We start from the raw sequence: 21,618 nt of genomic DNA on the forward strand, positions 1-21,618 counted from the left end.
GGCGTGACACTAATGTAGCCATCTTATGCACAGCAATGCATTGTGGGATTTAGACAGAATTATTTTTAGCTGAGGTTGAAAATTGCAGACCTTGATTCTAGCCTATGGTTTTTCCTTTTTCCTCGCAATGGCAGATTTGGGCAGACACTCTCGCCATGTTCTTCATATAACACAAATCCATCATGTGCTCAAAAAACTGTTTGTGTTTTATTGCATGCATTTTCACTGCCGTATGTATTAAACTTGTATTTCAGATTCACATTCTGATGTGTTTGAGGTCATGTTTTCTAGACTCTTATTTTAATGTTTTAAATTCAATCTTGGAATTCGTCAGACATCAAATTTTTGAAGTGAACTCAGATCTTTTTACCATAGATCTATCAATTTCCTTTACAGAACGGCATCCTATGGAATAAAGGAAAACATTAATTAGTCTTGTTAAAAATATCATATAAAACAATGCATCTGTTATTTCTTCATTCTAATAATTGTTACGTTTAAGCCTCTGTACTGTGATTTTCAAAAGTAAAGTATGTAAAGACAGCATTTGGGCAGGTATGCAAACATTATAATATCTTCCACATTATCCAGTGTTACCAAACTAGGTACATCTGAAAAAATGCTGCCCCCGTGGAAGACACTGAACCTTAAAGTGAGCTACCCATGTGTCTACAATGGGCCAGCCTCTCGGATGAAGCTTGAATTCTCTTTTTAATACCCTGGGAAGCTGGCATATGGCATGACATATCTGCAAAATACATTTCCGGCTCCAAAACTAGTTTGTGTTTCATAGCAGTGAGAGGCAGATGATGAGGAAGAGGATGAAGCCTTACCTGCTAGTGCCAACGCCAGACGGAACTCTTCACTGAAAACCTGGAGCACCTCTCCAACACCCTGTTCCCCCTTTAAACAAGAACACAACTCTTAGAACAGAGAACCTGGAGCACCTCTAACACCCTGTTCCCCCTTTAAACAAGAAAACACCTCTTAGAACAGAATGATGCTTATCTTGCAGCACAGTGCTGAACTGAATTGAGTCAGTGCAGATCAAGTGAACACTCATCCTGCAGGTGTGTGTCTCACCTCATAGGCCAGACCCCAGAGGATGGGGCGACCTACAAACACTGCTGTGGCCCCCAGCGCCAGGGCTTTGAGCACGTCAGTGCCTCTCCGAACTCCTCCGTCCAGGTAAACCTCTGCTTGGCCCGCCACAGCCTCCACTATCTCTGACAGCACATCCATCTGGAAATGAATGGATGAATGAAGGGTTCAGTTCCACACTGCATTTGAAACATTGAGAGCTCAGTTAAACACCATACACCACTGATAAAAAAAAATCCCAAAACACACACTGTGTATCGTTTCTTTATCTCAATTAAACTGTTCCCGTAGGTGGGATGATTTGTTTGTCTGAATGTCTGCAGATAACAGTGTTATATTTCCAGATGTTTCAAAGATACGTACAGTGGCAGGTACACCATCCAGCTGTCTTGCTCCATGATTGGACACAAGTATACCATCGACTCCATACTTTACGGCCTCAACTGCATCTTCAGCTAAATGTTTAAAACAAATTATATATGAAAACTTTAAGCAGCCGAGAGCTTAAAAAAGCAATGGGAAAGGAACACTGATATTGAAATGGACCTAAATGTTAAAACAGGACCTCACACTTCAGACTGTAGGTGTTTAAAATACTATGTTGTTGCCCTTAGCAACAGTCCTACTGTCAGAACTCTTGGATATCCCAGCATGGTACATCTGTCAAAGTGAACGACTTGTGTGGCGTGACCAGTTGTAAAAAGCAATAGATCACTACTGCTGGCACAGACCAATTCTCATTGCTACCTGTGGATTTCTATTTCATCCTCGTCATTTAGAGAATCTAATCTCTGGAGTTGATGACCAAGATGTGTTTGTATTTACATGCTTATTGTTTATGTTAATTTAATTTGGCTGTTTAAAGCTATCTATAGCCATCATCCAGAGTGGCATTAGTAATTAATGCTGAAAAATGGAAAGACATATTTTTGTATGTTTTTACAGTGTAGAATATATGGGGTTAAAGCATCCAAATCCAACGGTATTCTGTCTTTAAGGCTGCTATATAAATTACCACAGGGCTTGGCCCTGTATGGCAGCGCACAGGACGTCTGAGCGGCCTACCGGAGGGAGATGATGAAAGGCTGTTTCATGCAGACGGCGAGCAGGGGGGAAAAGGATTAACTGATTTATACCAAAACGTATGTGCTACACTTATGAGCTAAGATAATTGATGGTTCCTCCTGGAAGTTTGGGTAAAGAAGTCTTTTTTCCCTCCTCGTTTTATAGCTCAGTCCTTGAGTTGGAATTACAGGTTGTCTTACTCTATTGCAGCCGTGCTCAAATAAGTATTCCAGAACTTCAAATGGGTTTTACACATCACTCCCTCTCTGAAATGTTTGTTATCGCTTCTGCAGATACGAAAGGCGAGTGGAGAGACGCATCACAGCGGGGGGGAGACAAAGTGTTATCATCACAGATTCTCTCTTTTCACCAACCCCCCAAAACAAATCACACACACAGCTCGTCTTCTTTTATCAGCACGGCTGTCCTGATAAACTCAGCAGGTCCCAGGTTTGATCATTCACACACACACACACACACACACACACACACACACACACCAAAAAACGACCTCACTTCTCATCTGAAGGGTGTGTGTTGCACAGAGCCAATGGGGGTGAAAGAGAGAACACAAGGCCAGTGTGTGTGTGTGTGTGTGTGGGGGGGGGGGGGGGGGGGCGGAAGTGGAGAGTGCAGAGGGAGTTCCCAAAAGCTGTGGTGGACCCCAGACACTCTGATCACTTAACCCCCTCAGACACCTCACCTCTCAGAACCCCCTTGACCACCACGGGCAGCCGGGTCAGGCCCTTCAGCCAGGCCACGTCCTCCCAGCGCAGGGTGGGATCGATGGCCTGCGCTACGTACACAGCCAGGCCGCTATCCTCTCCATAGCCCTCCTTAGACGAGAAGGCTAAATCTGGAGAGTCAAAATTGGACATCCTGTGAAGAAGAAAATAAAAATAAAAATAAACAAACAAGAAAGGTAGTCTCTCGCCCTTTTTTTGAGAGAGAGGTGCCTAAATGGAATTAGTCCTGAACGTGTTGTTTTTGGTCTCGGGGCTGAAAGTGGAGCCAAGGACTCCTTTGGCAAACAGCATACAACGCAAGTTCGACACACTGCTGTTGTTGTTTCGCCTCTTTGATTTACGGGGCCAAGAAAAAGATCCCCTAAAAGGTTGAGAAGTTCATCGTATGTCACAAGATGATGGAGGGGAGGAAGAGGCTTTTACACGTATGCATAAAAATTACAATGTGGTCGTAAAATGTTTGTACAAACTCTTTGATTTGTTAATTGCTGTAATTCATCTGGTGAGGTGGGGAGGTGGACTAGGGGCCTGAGAGATCTGCATGTGTCTCCCTGTGAATAGCATATTGTGAGTTTTGGCTGACCCCAGAGCAGTTCCTATTAATCCTCTGGAGCGACAGACAGGCTAATCTGCACTGTGACACAAGTAAAAGGTTTCCCCTCAGTCTCTCCTTCCATACATATATTAAACCTCCTCTTTAAAGACATGCAAAGGGCTCACACTATTTAACGACTTCCAAAACTGGGGAGAGACAGAGTTTTGTGTGTGTTTCTTTATTCAAGACTCACTCTTATTCCCCTCACAAAGATAAGCTCAGCTTCTGCGTCGGTGCAGACTAACTAATCGTCTCTTCATTTTCTGTCCTCTCTGTTCTTGCCTGTTAATAATGACTACATGCATCGTTTGTTGTGTTTATTTTGGTTGGGGCTGCAGCAGTGAACGCCACTAAAACTCACTGAGTTTACACATTTGCTCTGAGTGTGGGACAAATATTCCTACCCATCTGTTTGACCAAATATGCATATGGCACACCGCATATTGTTTGCTGGCAAACAGACAGGTCATGTTAGCCTGCTCCTTACCTCAAATGAGAGGGCAGCTTAAATCGGTTGCGCACGTCATTGCGCCGCTTGCCAAGGTAAGGTGTGTCCACGGTGACAAAGATGCCCTTATACCCGGCCTCCTCAGCTCTCCTGACCAGCGACTGAGTCAGCGCCCTGTCCTTGTAAATGTACAGCTGCATCCAGCGCACGCTGTCTGGGCTGGCCTCAGCTACCTCCTCGATGGTGGAAGTGGCCCAGGAGCTCAGCATCATGCCCGTGCCAGCAGCGTGGCAGGCTAGGAGACAGACAGAGAGAGAGAAAGAAAGAGAATTAGAAAGAGAGAGAGCAAGAACAGGAAGAGAGAGAAAAAGAAAGAAAGATGAATCTAAGCTATGGAAGGAGTCCAGTAGTACTGCTTAAACTGATCTGTGATTTTCTGAACATGTGCAAACAATGTGCAAGTGTGAATCCTGAACTATTCTTGTGTGAGCCCTTCAATTGGGATGACAAACAGTCACGATGTGAGCAAAGAACCTTGAAGGCTCTCAGAATATTATTAAGTCCAATAGCACCACCTAGTGGCTGAACTAAACTGACTGAAAATAAAGTACTCACTGCTCTCTGAGTACATGAAGCGCAGGTCCATGGATGTGCAGATACAGATTGAGATAAACAATAGAAACAGATCAAATAAAGAATTTGAGTTCTTATTTCCCCCAGCTATCAAGTGTCTCATTGCTTCATCCCCCTTTTCAAACTGTCAGTCTGTGTATAGACATTAGAGGCAATTAGAGATTGTGTTTACCCTTGTTGCAGTAATTGCTCTGTCATGTTTGTATTCTTTGAGGGGTTGTTTACCAAAGCTATGCTATTCAGACTCCAACTGATGATCCCGATTAGGTGAAGGAGACACATCCTATTTGTCTCTCACTATGTCTCAGTAAACACCACGACTTTGTTTTTCTTCAGAATATTAACACATTCAGAACATACAATTACTCATGGGGAAAGAACATTCTTGAGGCATCTGAAGAATGTTTCACCAGGCATTTCCCTCTCTGTAGCTTCTCCCTACACACCATGAATCACAGATCTCAGTTTGTGCAGGAGATGGCAGTGAAGACCCAGAATCCCTTTAAACGGATCAGGAAAGAGTCACCAGTTCACAATATGGGCACATCCATCAGGCCTGGTTAGTGACTCCCTGTTAGCCTTTGCATGAGTCCAAAGGTTCTGTGAAACTTGTTTGAAAAAGACGAACTATGACCCTTGCTGGTGACCTCTCACCCCATCAAAATAAGCTTCTTCTAACCCTGCTCAACACACTGAACACAATGGAAATGGAATTTACAATTACTTTAAATATCTTTATTTTATAAGCATATCTGATATCAGCATGGTGCTGAAAATGGATGCCCATGAATAAAGAAACATCAACATGAACTGGTGGTCAATCAACAGTCAACAAATTAATTATGCATGCCCCCTTTAAAGTCCAACTGTTACGCAAACCAACCGACCTCTGACTGTGGCGGTCTCCCCGTCGGGGTGGGCCATCCTCTGCATGGCGGTGGCAGCCACACAGATAGGCATGCTGAGCCGTTGGCCAAGCACCGTGGCAGACAGGTCCATCTTGGACACGTCTCGCAGCACCCTGGGACGGAACCTCCACCTAAGCATGAAAGAAAACAAAGCAGCCACGTTGTTCAGGGAGACTGAATGTGTCCAAGGGCCTGACCCTGGATCAGGACTTCTGTGGTTGCTGAGGGCACAATGTTAAATTGTGGTCTGAATGTTAAGAGTTTGTAATGAATGGAAATTTAAGTGGAAAAATCACAACAGTTCCCTTGCTGACAAATGCTCATGGGATGGCTGAGTTGCATTAATGCATATATTCATGTGAAGCAGTGTTTAAGATTATGTTTTTTTCTGCAGTTGTTGCCACAGGATGTTTTTCTGGCGTGCTATGGCGTAGGGGAGTTATGTCTGATCACCCACACAAAGCCGGGGCAACAGCAAGAGAAAAGGCATTCAACACAGAGATATATATCCGCTAAACACTAACTACTCCTGACCTCAGGCAAGAATCACAAGGAGCAGAGCTAAAAATAGGCAGCAAACTGGTCGTAAGTGTTTAACGGTTGGCACATTTAAGGTGGAATCCATGTATTATTTTGCTAGCTCACATTAATATAATACAGCATGTAAAATACAACTGTGTAACAACCTTCTCAGTTTCAACATTTACAATTCTATGTTCTTATGTTCCTACGTTTTTATTGCATTGCAACTATGATAATCATGTATTTGAAAAAAAAAGTATCAACACAGATCAGCTGGGATGAAAATAATTGGAATAATGTATACGGTTGTCATTAAACCTGCCATTGCTACTTGAGGTGTTGTGAGTCACTCAGAGGAGTGAGGAGAACAGAAAGCTTCAGACTTGACATTACAGATGGGACTGTCACATACCTGGAGAAAGCAGCCACATTGTCACTCAGTGTTTCCTGGTCGTCCGCCCCTGAGACATAGTAATCGAACACAGCCTTAGGGAGAACTTTCTGAGCATGCAGCTCAAAATCAGCAACACACACCGGCTTGTCGGACATGTTTTCCAACACACACACAAACACCTCAAAATCAGCTACAAACACCGCAGTCCATGTTCACAGAGATCAGAAGGGCAACTTATCAATCATTAACTTCCCTCCTTTTCTCTTTTCTTTGGTAGAAGTGAACTTCTAGATGATATTAGGAAGGTGTATGCCTAACCAAGGCAGATAGTTGGCCTCTGGTGTCACTTCAGGGCGTTTGGCTTGCTTTGTCAGCAGCCCACACAGAGCAGAAAAAGGCAGAAAATAAACCAATCAATGCTGTTGTTGGAGGCCATTCTCCCTTTCATGGTTCACAATGACCCCTGACCACCCATTCTTTCTGCAGTGTTAACTTGACGTTCCAATCTGCTGTGTTGTATATCTGACCATGCCTACATCTCACCCTTTTCTATAACATGCTGAATACGCCCCAGGCACTGCCCACAGAACACTCTCTGCAGCTCCGTATCATCCCTGTGTAGGTTGCAGGCTGCAGATGTATTCCTGGATGTGTTTGAATTTGGCTCTCTTTAAATCCTCCCCAGTAGCTTTACGTAACTGCGTGGCAGCGCTCAGTCTCCCACACATTACAGAGGGGTTCATGAAAGGACACGGAGCACTCGGTGAAGGCACTGCATAGCCTGTGCTCGGCACCAAGAGAAACTTTTACCAACCAAGCAGAACAAAAGCCAACCTATACATGATGAGAGGACATGTCCACATACAACACACATTCACCACCTGATTAATATTTAAAGCATCGTGAGGCAGACAGGGGGGCAAGGCAGTCCGAAGGTCTTTTCAATCTACAGTGCAGATCAGGACAGCACACGTGACTGATGAGAAAATCAAAGTAAAGGTACATTTGGATGGTGGTGTGATGTGATGATGCTATGTGACCAGATATCAAGGGCTGGCCAACAGCACAACTTCTGTGAGATTGTCCTTTTTACGTTATGCAAAGGCCTGAACTAGCTATGGAGAAAGTCTATTCTTTAGTGATGTAAGGGGATCACTGTGTGTCTATTTGGTTTAAGCCCAGCTAGTTGCTTGAACAGAGATAATAATTAAAACCCATATCAGAAGACTTTAAGACATTTTTCATTCACATCTGTAGAAATGGATAATAAACTTCAACACCTCAAACACTTTACGTCAATCCATTTTTCTGAATCTTCAAATTGCATTTACAGGTCAGGTAATAACGGCTTAACATAACATACAAAGTCAAATAAATGGAGTGCTTTAGAAAAGTCAAAGTTATCTTTTATCTGAAACCTAAAATTCAAAAGACAGTTTCACAATTCAAACAAAGATAAAATATTTCCTTAGGTTAAAATGTACAAAACAGTCACATAGACAACAATGGCACAATCATACTTTGTGATGAAATGAACAAAATCAAACGCTAAGAGTTGGTTGTGTGGGTCTGTGAGCTGTAGGTAACATTTCAAAAAGAATGGACTACAAAGCTGGCACAGACCCGGCTCCAACAATGGTGTGCATGTATCTGTAAGTCTAAACACATGACTCTAGTACAAACACTCATCTAAACAGACCTAAAAGAAAGGGCAATGACGTACCCAATGCTTTGTTTTGCGTTTTGAATATACAGTAGGCTGTATGTATTTCTGGCCCCATATAAGTGTTTGCAGGCAAAGCTCAAACTTTTGTCTACAAAGCAAACAGTTAAAATCCCAAAGACTGGGGTCAGTATCGATGTGTTCACTGGACTGGGATCAGTGTCGATGTGTATGGACTAACTTTATTTGCAGTCAGTAGAATCATTTCACATGAAATATTGTTCTTCAACCATAAGGTATAGTGAATACTTAAAACAACCACTGATCTGTGAACACACCTGTGTTCAATACAATGTATGTTGTGCAACAGTCTATTTGCCTTATAAAACCGAAAGTAAAAAAAAAATTACTTTCAAAATTTCCAAAGGTCTCAAAAAGCACCCAAATCTTAAAATCTAAGAATGTGCATATGATCATTATCAATAAAATTAGATATATAAATACAACTATTGGTGATTTCAATGGCTTTCTTCAGGAAAAATGTCCATTGCCTGGAATCTATTTATTTTACTGGGTAAAGGCAGTGAACACATAGCAAGGACACATACGTGTGTATATATATATATATATATATCCTTGCATGTAAGAACACGATTTAGGCTCATTTCATAAAAAAAAAACAAAAAAAAAACACACAACCTTCCATGCCTCTGGGCACCGTGTGCTAACTGCACGCTAGTCGTGACTGCATACTTGTCCACTTAAAGAAGTAGGGCTGTTCAAGCTCAGCTAAGTCCTGTTAAGTGCTCCCCAATCGTCCCTTAGGTGATCATTAAGGACATACCAGAGTGGATTCACTCTCCTGAGAGTAAAAAAAAAAAATCATACTGTATATCCAGATCAAATAAAACATCACAGCTGACTAAAATATGTAGTTCAGGGTGACGATTGTCTTCTGGAATGACTGCTATGTTAACCACCTGTGCAAATCTATCTGTTGTATTCTCAAAAACAATGGACATCAATAAACCCTGTGCTGCATTAGGACTGAACATTTTGTGTGGTTAGTATTTCACTTTCAACCAGCTCCTCCCGAGTCCGTTTGGTTTAGTTATGCAGTCATACATGCAGGAAAAAAACTGAAAGTACTTTGTGATCCTAAAAAGATGATGAACATGGCTACAGTGGGGAAAATAAGTATTTGAACCCTTGCCGATTTTGCAAGTTTGGCCCCTCGCAAAGAAATGTGTGATCTAGAATTGTAATGGTAGGTGTATTTTAACAGTGAGAAACAGAATATCAAAAAAAATCCAGAAAACTGCATTTTATAACATTTATGACTTTTTTTTGCATTTGATGCAAAAAATAAGTATTTGAACCCCTAGCTAAACATGACTTAGCACTTGGTGGAATAACCCTTGTTGGCAAGCACAGACATCAGACATTTCTTGTAGTTGGTCACCAGGTTTACACACATCTCAGGAGGGATTTTGGTCCACTCCTCTTTGCAGATCCTCTCCAAATCCTTAAGGTTGCGTTTCAATGGGAGGGAATGAGGGAATGAGGTTCAAGCCCAATATTGCACGTTACATGGCCCCATCCATAGTCCCCTCGATGCGGTGGAGTCGTCCTGTACCCTTGGCAGAGAAACAGCCCAAAGCACAATGTTTCCACCACCATGCTTGACGGTGGGGATGGTGTCATATTCAGCATTCTTCCCCCTCCAAACGCGGCAAGTCTAGTTGATGCCAAACAGCCTGATTTTGGTCTCATCTGAACACATCCTGTCTCCCAATCCTCCTTAGAATCATTCAAGTGTTCATTGGCAAACTTCAGATGGCCCTGTATATGTGCTTCCTTGAGCAGGGGGACCTTGCGAATGCTGCAGTTCTTCGAAGAATTACGGCGTAGTGTGTTACCAATGGTTTTCTTGGTGACTGTGGTCCCAGCTGCCTTGAGATCATTCACAAGCTCCCCCTTTGTAGTTCTGGGGTTATTCTGCACCTTTCGGATGATCACCGATACCGCATGAGGGGATATCTTGCATGGAGCCCCAGACCTAGAGCGGCTGACAGTTGTTTGGTGTTGCTTCCATTTATGAATAATCGCACTAATAGTTATCTGCTTCTCACCAAGCTGCTTGCCAATGGTTTTGTAGCCCATTCCAGCCTTGTACAGGTCTACAATCTTATCTCTGACGTCCTTGGACAACTCTTTGGTCTTGCCCATGGTGGTGAGGTTGAAGGTGTGAAGTATGATTCTTTGGACAGGTTTCTTTTATACAGGTCACCAGTTGAGATCAGGTAAACTTTGTTAGACCTAATGAGGACTAATCTGTGTGCTTCTTGGGCACATAACTGGCCATTGGGAGCCAGAATTCTTGCTGTTTGCTTGGGGGTTCAAATACTTATTTTTTGCATCAAAGGCAAATAAAGTCATAAATCTCATAAAATGCAGTTTTCTGGATTTTTTTGTTGATATTCTGTTTCTCATTGTTAAATATGTTGTATATGTTGATGACCAGGCATTATTTGGATTATATATAGTTATACAAGTCATTTTTTTTATCTTTGTTGTTATACTGCATGATATCATTATTTTGGTATGTGACTGAAAATAAGACATTGAAAAACACTTCCAGAGGCCTGTGGTAAAAGATTTGGCATCGCCCATCAGGGTGAGGAGTATGCACCTGTGTTCATGCAAAAAGCCCTCCTGGAAGAACATGGGCCATCGGGGAATGTTAGGACCCGGCGTGGCTTGTATAATATGGATGGAGGGCATTTTAAAAACAGCAAATACTGTGGACGAGATATAAAAAGACGGTGACTGGTATATGGTTCAGGGGTGGGGTGGGGGGATGTTAGGTGCCCTCTGATGAGTCCTGCGGCTCTTGGGGCCTCCTCTTCCTCAGGTCTGTGGGGGCGTCGCTGTGTCCGTGGGGCGCGGTGGCGATGTCTGCCACCTCCGCGACGGGGGTGGTGTCGTCCTCAGTGGAGTCCTCGCCAGAGACACGCTCACTCTCGTTGTCTGCATCCCACGCTCTCCTGCCCTCCATCAGGGGGGCCTCCATCTCCTCTTCAGAGCCTTCATCCTTCAGTCCTGCTGTCAGTCAAACAATGCAACAACAGGAGGACAAGTTAAATTGTACCCACTAAACTGGTATCCACAGAACAGATCTTTAGAGAATGATTTTTAATACGTTCTTGAGACACATTATTTCTTGTGAATGTCTTGCAATTACCTTTTGTTTCAGCTTTCAGCTCATTTTGTTTTGGTCTTGATGGCCAAAAGAAGTCTGCGATCAAGACCAACATCTACAACAATGTAGAGAGAAAAAAGGCTCAGCACTGCACAACTCGACTGCAATTTTCCAGAAAAAAAAGGGCTGAGAAATGAAAACCACCCCCAATATCCAGTCAATGCTAGAACCCTCTGCAGATTTACATCACCACATATTGTATAACACAGAATTGTATAACACAGTGGAACAGGAAGGTGCCTTTTCCATGCGCTAAGCCCCTTTATGTCTTTATGTTCAGCAAAAAAAAGAGGAGACTGATGATTCAAATAAGAACATATACACATTACTTCTGTTGTTTTCTTGAAGAGAGGATAATGCCTAGAGACGCGTGTGTATATGTGGTGACAGAGGGAATACACCACACTGTTCTTTTTGACTACTGCAAACTCCTTTTGTCAAGTATCCTTTGAGATGAGATAGTTAGCAGAACCCCTGGTGGCTCCCAATCCACCAGTGGAGAACTGATTGTTCTGAAATATGCCGTGTGCCAGAAAAAAATGTCATTCCACTCACCAGGCCAAGAAGCAGCCCCGTGAACAAGGTTACAAGTGCAAATATGATGTAGGAGCCCCATGCAGGAATGCCAAGGATGTCAGTCAGGTAGTTGTGAATTTGCTGAGAAGAATACGAAACAGACCGAGGGTCAGTGGTGTGGGGTGAATCAGGCTTCCAAGGAGAGATCATTACATTATGTAGCATGCTTTCAGTTAAGAGGAGCCATTATCTCCAGCATGTCCTCATATGTGTGGGCTAAGTAAGAAGCCTCGGCTGAAATATATACATTAATAATGCACTTTGTGGATATGCCTGGAGTAGCAAGAACCGGCTGAACTATAATAGAGTAGACATGTAAAATAATGAGCTTGCAAAGGTATTTTAAATTAAATAAACGTCAAACTAGGGTTCATATGTGGGCAGCAATTCCGTTGAAGTCTCTGAAATGCCACATCAGAAAGCCGGTGCTCACCCTGATCCAGACTGAGAGACGGAAGAGAGCCGCCATGCCCGACATACTGTGGAAGACAACACATCTCATGGTGAAGGAGGTCACCCAGGTCAGAGAAACAATACTCACAGGGCCAGAGACTTTAAGAATATCAATTCTAACAGGAGTTTAAGTGAAACGTAACTAAGCAAATAAATAACATTAGAGAGACTGAGTGCGAAGATTAGTAAGGAATAGGCTAACTGTAGACTGCACACTATGAACAGCTTCCTTAGCATGGAATAGGCTAACTGTAGACTGCACACTATGAACAGCTTCATTAGCAAGGAATAGGCTAACTGTAGACTGCAAACTATGAACAGCTTCCTTAGCAAGGAATAGGCTAACTGTAGACTGCAAACTATGAACAGCTTCCTTAGCAAGGAATAGGCTAACTGTAGACTGCACACTATGAACAGCTTCATTAGCAAGGAATAGGCTAACTGTAGACTGCAAACTATGAACAGCTTCCTTAGCAAGGAATAGGCTAACTGTAGACTGCACACTATGAACAGCTTCCTTAGCAAGGAATAGGTTTACTGTAAACTGCACACTATAAACAGCTTCCTTAGCCAGGAATAGGCTAACTGTAGACTGCATACTATGAACAGCACATGTTTCAACATCATGCAGAGCTGGGCTTCCAACTAAACTGTCAACAACTCAAAATGGACCAGAGGTCTTGCAGCCTAAGTTTCAGATTAGGGTAGGGTAAGGTTGTTTTGCCATGTAGATCTAATGCCTTCATGTAAAACATTACATGTACTGTTTTGAATTATTAATATCTATCTTAAACACTTAAAATATATCTCTATCCTACGACTGTAATGGTCATAAATCCCCATCCAGGAGAGTAGTACACATAGCACACAGAAGAGTTTGGAAAGAGTAGACGTCTTTACAGGAAAGAGGATGGTGACTTCCACCCTGGCAAGGGCTCCACTAGCTCCCACTTCTGCAGGGAGATGTACGCTTGGAAGTCCTCAATAGACCGCGAGGACATGTACCTCCGGAAGTTTCCATCTTTAGCACTGCAGTGTGAAGAAGGCAGACTCCATTACCCAACACACCCATTGTTATCTCATTATTCAATGCAGAGCTGACTCTTCTCGGAAACTAAACTTTAGCTGTGCTGTGAAATAACTGATGTGCAATTGGCCATAACTGTTTTCACCAAGAAAATTGACTGAAAGCCAGCAGACATTTGCATTGTGTGAATGCTGGCATGCGTAGGTGTGAGTGGCATATGGCTGATATGAAACGTATTAATTATCAGTCATCTGAGGACTTACTGGAATATAGTTGGCAGCGTTGTCACGAGGAACCGCCCACTCAGACCTAAGCAACAGACAGAGAAAAAGAGAGAGAAAAAAGTAAGAAAAATTAAGCCCTGAGCGCTGCGCACTGCAGAGCATGGCAGCGCTGTCTTTAGTCCCCATGCTAATCAAGCTCTTAAAGGCGTGGGTGGAGGTGGCCAGTGCCAACTAAAGTATCCTGGAGAGGCGCAGGGGATGAAGCTGGAGCTGGAACTGGAGCTGGAACAGGAGTGGGGGTGGGGGCAGTACTCAGTGAAGCAGTGCACCTCTCTGTCTGCCCGACTCAAAGCAGGGGAGAGGAGACCATATTCAAGCACCACTACATCCGTGAAGGGGGACTATTTGTGGAAGCACAGGAGAGACGTGGGGACATTTCACCTTGCCCTGCTTAACGCTTGCTGAACATTGCTCAATTTCATGTGCTACTCACTGCTATGAAAAAGCTGCTAGTGGGGTTGTCAGTTGTAGCAAAGGCTTTTCAGTGCTTTCCCGCACTACATGACAAAACCGCTACAGGTTCCATAGAACACTAACCAGCACTTGGAATGGATCGTTTGCCAGTTGTGTAAAATCCTTTTGGGCAAATTTGGCAATTGTATAAAAGCATTCATTTACCTGGCTGTATGCTGTTTTACATTGTCTTCTGTAATTCATTGATTAGTTTGTTTGTTTCTGATTAACCACATGCATTGACTGAATCCCACAGTATGGATTTTGCCACCATGCTTGTATCTTGCCTTATTGTTACCTACAATTAATTCTGCTAAATCGCTGCCTAAAATAACAGCCCAATAACAGCTGAAACATGATGTAGCCCTACCAGGTTACTGTTTTAGTATTGCATGGTAGATAGGTATAATTTATAAACATTAACCCTATTCCAAATTAGTAGCCTACACAAAGAGGGGAAATGGTAAATTGTAAAGACAGTTTGGGGGTGGGGGCGGTTTAAAGCATACCTGGCTGTTGTGTCACGTCCACCTTTCCAACAGAGATACCCAGGGCCTCGCTTAGTGCAGCAAACCCGTCCCAGTCATTTTGGAGATGTTGACAAGCTGGGCACCACGGGGCATAGCTGAACAGAGAGAAGGGGAAGCATATGGATCACTAGTATGTCACATCAACAGAAAACCGACTGAGACCATCAGGGACAGATGTCAGTGACTGATGTTGGCATTACTGTGAGGCTGGCCATCGATATTTGAATATTTGAATCATATGACGTGCAACTTGCAAAAGTCCACAAACGAATGCGCAACACTAAAACAGCAAAATACTTGGCATAGTGAAAATCATCGTTTAGTTAAACTTATAAAGGTAGACTAGCGTTACAATGTTTCCAGTAATGTTAGAGTAGTTAGCTAGCATTCGTAACATTTCCGGGGGGTTGTAGAGCCGAGCGTTTTGGTTAACAATTGCATAGCATTATTACATGCACGTTGATAGATTTTACCTAATAGAGTTTGTGTGCAGTGGAAATCATGAAATAATACTGTCAAACCAGCTATTTGATATTTACATAATTCAAACTGCCTCTACTCACAATTTTAACATCCACTCCCCTTCTAAAATGACAGTCCAGTTTGCGTCTGCGACGTTCAAAACGATATTGTCAGATGAGGCGATGGGTGAAATTATCAGTAAGGCCAATAACAAGGAATAAATCCACAGTCTGCTTCTATCATATTTCAACTTCCAACAGCATTTGTATCCCGCCATATTGCTAATGCACACGAAGGCCAACAACCAGGAAATGATATTGCCCCCTTTTTTAAGGTGGACCGAGACATTTCTGGAGTCCTCCAACCCCGAAGAATGATGGTGCACCACTGCAGCAAACGCTTGTTCACTTGTCAAAAATAAAAAATATTGATCGACGTTTATCGGTTGTTGTGGTCTCTCTCGTGTAACAACATTGTAGGCTACTGCTTTTGTGACAGTTAATAATCATGGCTCAACATCGCATATGTTACTATGTAATGAACATACATGCATAATGAGGTAGAATTGAGTGCTTGTGCATGCTTGTAAAAAAAAATAAAATCGAATTGCCTAAATCGAAAAACGGCAACAATTCATAAAATTGCCTCCACATGGGAATCAGAAGGTAACCAACCTTGTTCTAGAAACCGCCACAATTAGGAACAATCAGTGTATTTTCTTTGTGCTCAATTTCGCTGTCTTGATTGGGTCGTAGATAGGCCTATTCTACAAACCCAAAAAGAGAGGGCCTATTTATTTGGGCAGGTTTTTAAAATGTATTCTTTATCATTGACATGCATGACTTCGAATATGCATGACCAGGCAAATACCAACACACATGGGTTCCGGTTAATATACACTGGCATGTTCAAAATAACATTAAGCTGGTCTGTTTTTTTCTTCTGAGAAATGACCAGCATGGCCTACATTCTTCAGTGTGTTCAGGCATGACGAATAGTGATCAAGATGTGTTTGTCTACCAGCATTACCCAGCAAAACCAGTATGTTATAACTGTGACACCAGCAAATGCAGGTTTTTGCTGGAACATGAGAGCATTGGCCCTAAATCTACATATGCCATAAGCAAAGAAGCATCCTCCCAGTCACCGCCCCCTCTGTTCTCACATGACAGATGCTAATACTCACCTTTCAGTGAGATAATGGGATTCTTTAGTTCATGAGGCAACCCACCAACAGAATTTTAAAAGCTGAATATCAAAATGCCAAGTGTGGATGCTGGGCATTCTCCAAGCCATTTATTAACCTATTTTGCCCAATGGCCAGTATAAAAATGTAACTTTACGCCAAACATAGCCTACTTGAAATGTGTTACATTCTTCATTGTTTTTTTTTTTTTTTTTTTTACATTTCATCAGTAGGCTACAGGTTAACAAGGGTGAACACGTCTACACTTGTGACCCTGGTTGGTGCACTGCTATGAAAGCCATACATAATCCTCAATTTTGCCACCATGCCATGCAGTGATGTCCTCATGGCAAACGTCTTGTTATTGCTGTATCTGATGATGTCTAAAAACTATTTGTTCATCCATCCCAGACTCCTAACTTTTACTTACAGATTTACTCCCTGCTGTACACTTCAGGGTGGCCATTCATATGACACTAGTAAGCACACTAGGAGGCGCTGATTTTCAGTAAGCGAATCGCTCATGCGTTGAGTGCTGCAAATGAGTCAATGCGCGGAGGATACTCTCTCACCGGTTGCAGCTACACTGACTGACACTTCACTGTTTACGGCGCGTTTCTTCCTGCTGGCTTCTCTTGCATCTCCCGGAATCTCTAGCAAGGCTCGGACATGAAAGATTATGAATGAAATGCCATGCAATACATTCAAGATGAATCCTTTCATGGCTTTTTGTAAACATACAAAATTGATTTAAAGCACAAGATCACTTGAAGCCCTGATTTGGGCAATAGCAGAAAAGAACCAGTATTTGATGGTCCTGGAAGCAGCCTAAATGTGTAAATGGCAGGGGCACAGCCTGGGGTTCACGCTCTGCAGCTCAAACGGATCTCCGTTCCAGAGAATCTGAAGAAAGGCAGCAGGTTTATGAAATGGGATGATGTAAGTATATGCATCACCGACAGGTTGGATATGTATTGAAACATAATGTTTTTTGTATTTCCATGGTAACTCCGCTATGTCTAGTCTGATATCTTGAAGATGAAATGCCACGATTGCTACCGCAGTTCCAATCAACATAGCCTATCGCTTCAACTTGCCTGTCACTTCAAATAAGATACCCTCCAACCACCTATTAAGTCAGTTAAGGTAGTTGACAGTTGAAACGGCTTAGTCGACAAACACTTCACAGTAGGCTAGATTGTAGCCTACGGATCCTTATGGTTTGTAGCCTACAAGCCTTACATTGAAGTAGCAGAATATTTCAGAATATTTCATCCGGCTTAACCGACATCCATATGCCAGGGTAAGACAGACTGCTGTGAAGTCTGCCGTAGCTTTAAATCAGAGCTGAAAAAAAATCTCAAGACGCACCACTGTTCACTAAATGCATTCATCAAATGTGTATGTGAATGTTGTATGAATTCCGATTGGACATCACGTCACTCTCACTTTGTACAGCAGAGACCGATGACTAAAACCTAGTGCGGTCATGCCAGGACGGTCAGTGAAATTGAGCGGCAGACTGTCCGATTGTAAATGCCATTACAAAAGATCAATGTATGATTTGATTTGTAGAGATGGTAGATCTTTAGAGTAAAAAGGTGGCAACTGTACTCAATAACGACTACTGCATGGTTATTTGATAAATCCTGGAGAGTTCAGCTGCGTGTGGTTGTCTTGGTGTCACCTGTTGGTTTTCTACAGTTTTTCCCTCAAGAAGTTTAAAATAGCAACCAAAGCCATCCTCTCTCCTCTAAAAACATCGATGAAATGAAATAGGAATGTATTTTGTAAGAGTAACAGTATTTACGAGATGTAATTCAAACTTGTCTCATGTAGAACTAGCCTACTATGTTTATAAAACTGAAATGAGTCTACAACCACAATTACTGACAAATGTTGTTTTGTGAAGATTCTACATGTGTTTTCTTGTAGTTGAATGTAGGCCTGTTATATACGAATTATGCTTATGCTGAGCATATGCTTATACTGTAGATATGCCTATGCCTATGCCTATGTATTTATGTGTATGTGTATGTATATGTATGTATGTATGTGTGTATGTGTGTATGTATGTATGTATGTATGTATGTATGTATGTGTGTATATATACTGTATATTGAAATCCTGGAGAGTTCAGCGGCCACAATATATTGTATATAACAGCCTGTGTAGTTTTCAGATGAAGGTACACAGTAAAGGTTGCCTCGAAAACCCCCAAATATGTTGACAGTTGAAAGCTTAAACCCTAGATGGAAAAAAATAAATACTGGTCTGTTGCTATGGCAGCTGGCATTCTTTAAATCCTTATATTTTCTTCTTGTTCTTGTTCCTATTTGCCTAGAACCCTGTCTTACATCAGCTGAGATGTTTGTCGTCACCCAACTTAAATAACTGTTTTGTGGGCAGTTCTAAGGCAGATCTCAGACAAACACAATGAGTTAGCCTACCAGTTCCCTTTTGAAAGGCTTTATTCTGTTTTGTGCCTCCTGCCTGGTTGAATATTTTAGTGCCTGGGCTGAGTAGAAAATCGTCCCTTTTCTTCCTCAGGGTAGACGTCTTCCCCATCTCCCCACCATTAAAGTGTCCAGGCAAAGTGGGCATCCCCTGACAGGACTAAACTAAGATGGGGGAGGGGTTACTCACTTTACATGGACTAGGATGTGGATGTGGTAGCCTACCCTTCACTGAGGGAACATGAAAATGGATGCTCAGTGCTGATGTGAATCATTTTAATGTAGAGCTCTTATGCAATGTCTGAGTCAAACTTAGCAATTGGATCTGGTAGAAGGCGCAGTGTCTCTTGAGACTGGAAAAAAGAACATATTTTAAAGAAGATTGCCTAAATCCTATGGGACTTGGGTGGAGTTATTCAACCGACTCAAACAGTTTGATAAAAGAAAGGTTAAAACATTTGATAACTGTAAAATAAAAACCTATATGAGAACGCAGTGTGATGCCGCTCATGTCATTGTACATTTTATCTCATTGTGACTTTTGTAGGATTCATCAACGGTTACCTCAGTGACGTTACGCGTGGACCCTCAGGGCTTCTTTCTGTACTGGACCGACCAGAATAAGGTAGGATGCACACACACACACACACACACACACACACACACACACACACACACACACACACACACACACACACACACACACACACACACACACACTCTCACACTCTAACACACACACACACTCACACACACACAAATGCTGGAAAAGTCATCACATTTAAAAATCCAATTGACCAGGCCTGGAAAATTCATGAAATCCAGTAAATGAATTGAAAGTTTTGGAAAAGCCATGAATTGACATGAATTGCATTCAGATTTCCACTTGAACTGACATGGCCTAACTAGCCTATTGGAAAAGGAATGGAAAAATTAAAGTAAAGTATGCAATCCATGTGTTTGTAGGATGTGCAAGGTCAGGGATATTTCATTTAAGGTCCTTGAAAAGTAATTTAAAAGTTTTGAGATGAAAACCAATGTTGCTGAAAATGTTGGGATCCCTGGTTCAAGCATTCACAAATTCAAAGATGTATCATCATCAAAATAGATTCAAATGTGTTGTCTATTCTCACCGCCTTGACAACAGATATATTGATGATATTTGAATTAAAAGTGCACACTCTGTGTAGCTCAGTGGCTAGTGCTAAAATGCTGTCAAACTTCTCAAATATTCTGATTGTAATCCCATAGTTAATGAATATGATACATAGTCAGTCTTCTGTAGGCCTAATGTCTATTGTATTGCTGGACATTAATGTCAATGACAACTAATGACATGTTATGGTTCACATTTTTACATGACAAAGTTGTAACAATTTATGATAGATAATTCACATAACATTTTGCAAAAGGTTTCAGTCCTGCTGAAGAAAATCTAGTGAGACTGAAAGATTAGTAGTTTTAGCTGCAGTAGTATTAGCTTATAGGTGTTAATGTAACACATGCACGTCTGGTTAGCTATAGTGAAGTGTGAAACAAGCATGTGCATGTTTGTAAGAAATGCTAGAACTGCACATGCATGTTCACCTGAAGTGCTTTGTGTAACACATGACTTCACACTCAGTAGGCTGCTGCCTAACATAAAATCAAGCATGGTTTTCAGAGCAACTTCACAGCTTGCCAACACAGTTGGACAGTCTTCAGATATTGGAGTTTGTTGAATCAAGGTCCCCCTGAGAGATTGACACTTTTGTTCAGGGAAGCTTTGGGTTGGCTCATGTCAAAATATTCACTCCCATCCCTTGCTTGGTTTAACTGCCTCCTGAGATTTGCAGTGCTGTTTGGATGCATATTGCAGCAAGTAAATGAACGAAATGTGAACAGTCCATATTATGTAGACTTGCCCTGCATGAAAGATGTACGTGTTGTCAGGAAAGGTACTCAAGAGAGCCAGAAGAGAACCTGACGTCAGGGTGGCCCATCCCTTCCCTCGCCCTGTCTTTGGCCCTCTTTATGGTCCTGTATGGTGATGACAGAGACCTGGCACGTTTAGGCTAAACTCCTGGCTGACATGTCAATATAAAGAGTTATGAATACAATGGCTTGGCCCTGGCATCCAGTGGACCCCGCGTCCCCCCTACGCAGAGTGCTGCCACAACAGCCTCTGATTAATCACAGTGACAGGGTCGGCCCTGCAGTGTACCCTCAGCCCTCAGTGGGACCAGATGTGCCTATCATCCCAGCGACGGCTCCCTGCGCGGGGGACCCCGGGACCCAGCCCTGCCTCGGTGCTCCCTGCCCTGCTGCCGGCAGTGATGTGGAATTGCTGCCATGATATTAACTTACTACGCTATATATGATCTCATGGCAGATGGGAGAGCCCAGAGAAAGACTACAGAGTGCCCGCAGAGGTGGGAGCAGCAGTCACTGTGGTGCTGTGGAAAGCATGATACTGCCTTCAGAACATTTTGCTCAACATTATGGCAAAGGTCCTCACATATGGATTTTTTTTTTGTAAAACAGATTCCTTCTCAAGAACGGTAGAACGTTTCTCAAAATAACTGTATGTAGGGATATGGTATTCCATTCCAATATGAAAGCCTGCCATACACATGTGCAAGCTCTGCAATCTGTAGCGTATGATCTGGCACGTTCGTAGAAGCTACTGCTGGTCAGTTTAGTTCATGCACACAGATGGCCTTAGCTATTAAAACAGTGCTACGCTGCAGGCAATGAGCTGATGTATGTTGCAGGCTTCATCTTCATGACGTGTTTTTGAGTCATGATTATCATTCAGCTGGCTGCTTCTCCCACTCATTAGTGTCATCCAGAGAGGAATGTGGCTGGCAAGCCA

At 42.5% G+C, this 21,618-nt stretch overlaps 3 protein-coding genes across 3 annotated transcripts in view; 1 reads left to right on the plus strand and 2 right to left on the minus strand.

Annotated features, from left to right (window-relative positions):
* Positions 1-337: 337 nt before the first annotated feature.
* Positions 338-6,567, minus strand: hao1 (hydroxyacid oxidase (glycolate oxidase) 1; the record flags this gene model as incomplete). Its single annotated transcript, XM_080849862.1, has 8 exons — positions 338-405; positions 834-903; positions 1,084-1,242; positions 1,465-1,556; positions 2,870-3,045; positions 3,995-4,250; positions 5,476-5,627; positions 6,431-6,567. 8 exons carry the CDS (start codon positions 6,565-6,567, stop codon positions 338-340), a joined length of 1,110 nt encoding a protein of 369 aa, XP_080705988.1.
* Positions 6,568-10,938: 4,371 nt separating this feature from the next.
* tmx4 (thioredoxin-related transmembrane protein 4) lies at positions 10,939-15,399 on the minus strand (the record flags this gene model as incomplete). The annotated part of the gene is made up of 8 exons (XM_080850406.1): positions 10,939-11,180; positions 11,320-11,392; positions 11,893-11,994; positions 12,347-12,392; positions 13,267-13,395; positions 13,657-13,702; positions 14,640-14,755; positions 15,224-15,399. 8 exons carry the CDS (start codon positions 15,397-15,399, stop codon positions 10,939-10,941), a joined length of 930 nt encoding a protein of 309 aa, XP_080706532.1.
* Positions 15,400-17,148: 1,749 nt separating this feature from the next.
* plcb1 (phospholipase C beta 1) overlaps positions 17,149-21,618 on the plus strand; it is a gene marked incomplete at both ends in the record, with an annotated part of 48,537 nt that continues 44,067 nt past the window's right edge. Inside the window, 2 exons of the mRNA XM_080850427.1 lie at positions 17,149-17,247; positions 19,312-19,389. Coding sequence (XP_080706553.1) covers positions 17,149-17,247; positions 19,312-19,389 — 177 coding nt within the window. The remainder of the gene's footprint in view (positions 17,248-19,311; positions 19,390-21,618) is intronic.

The sequence above is a fragment of the Sprattus sprattus genome (assembly GCF_963457725.1).
Source record: "Sprattus sprattus genome assembly, chromosome: 13".
NCBI lineage: Eukaryota > Metazoa > Chordata > Actinopteri > Clupeiformes > Clupeidae > Sprattus > Sprattus sprattus.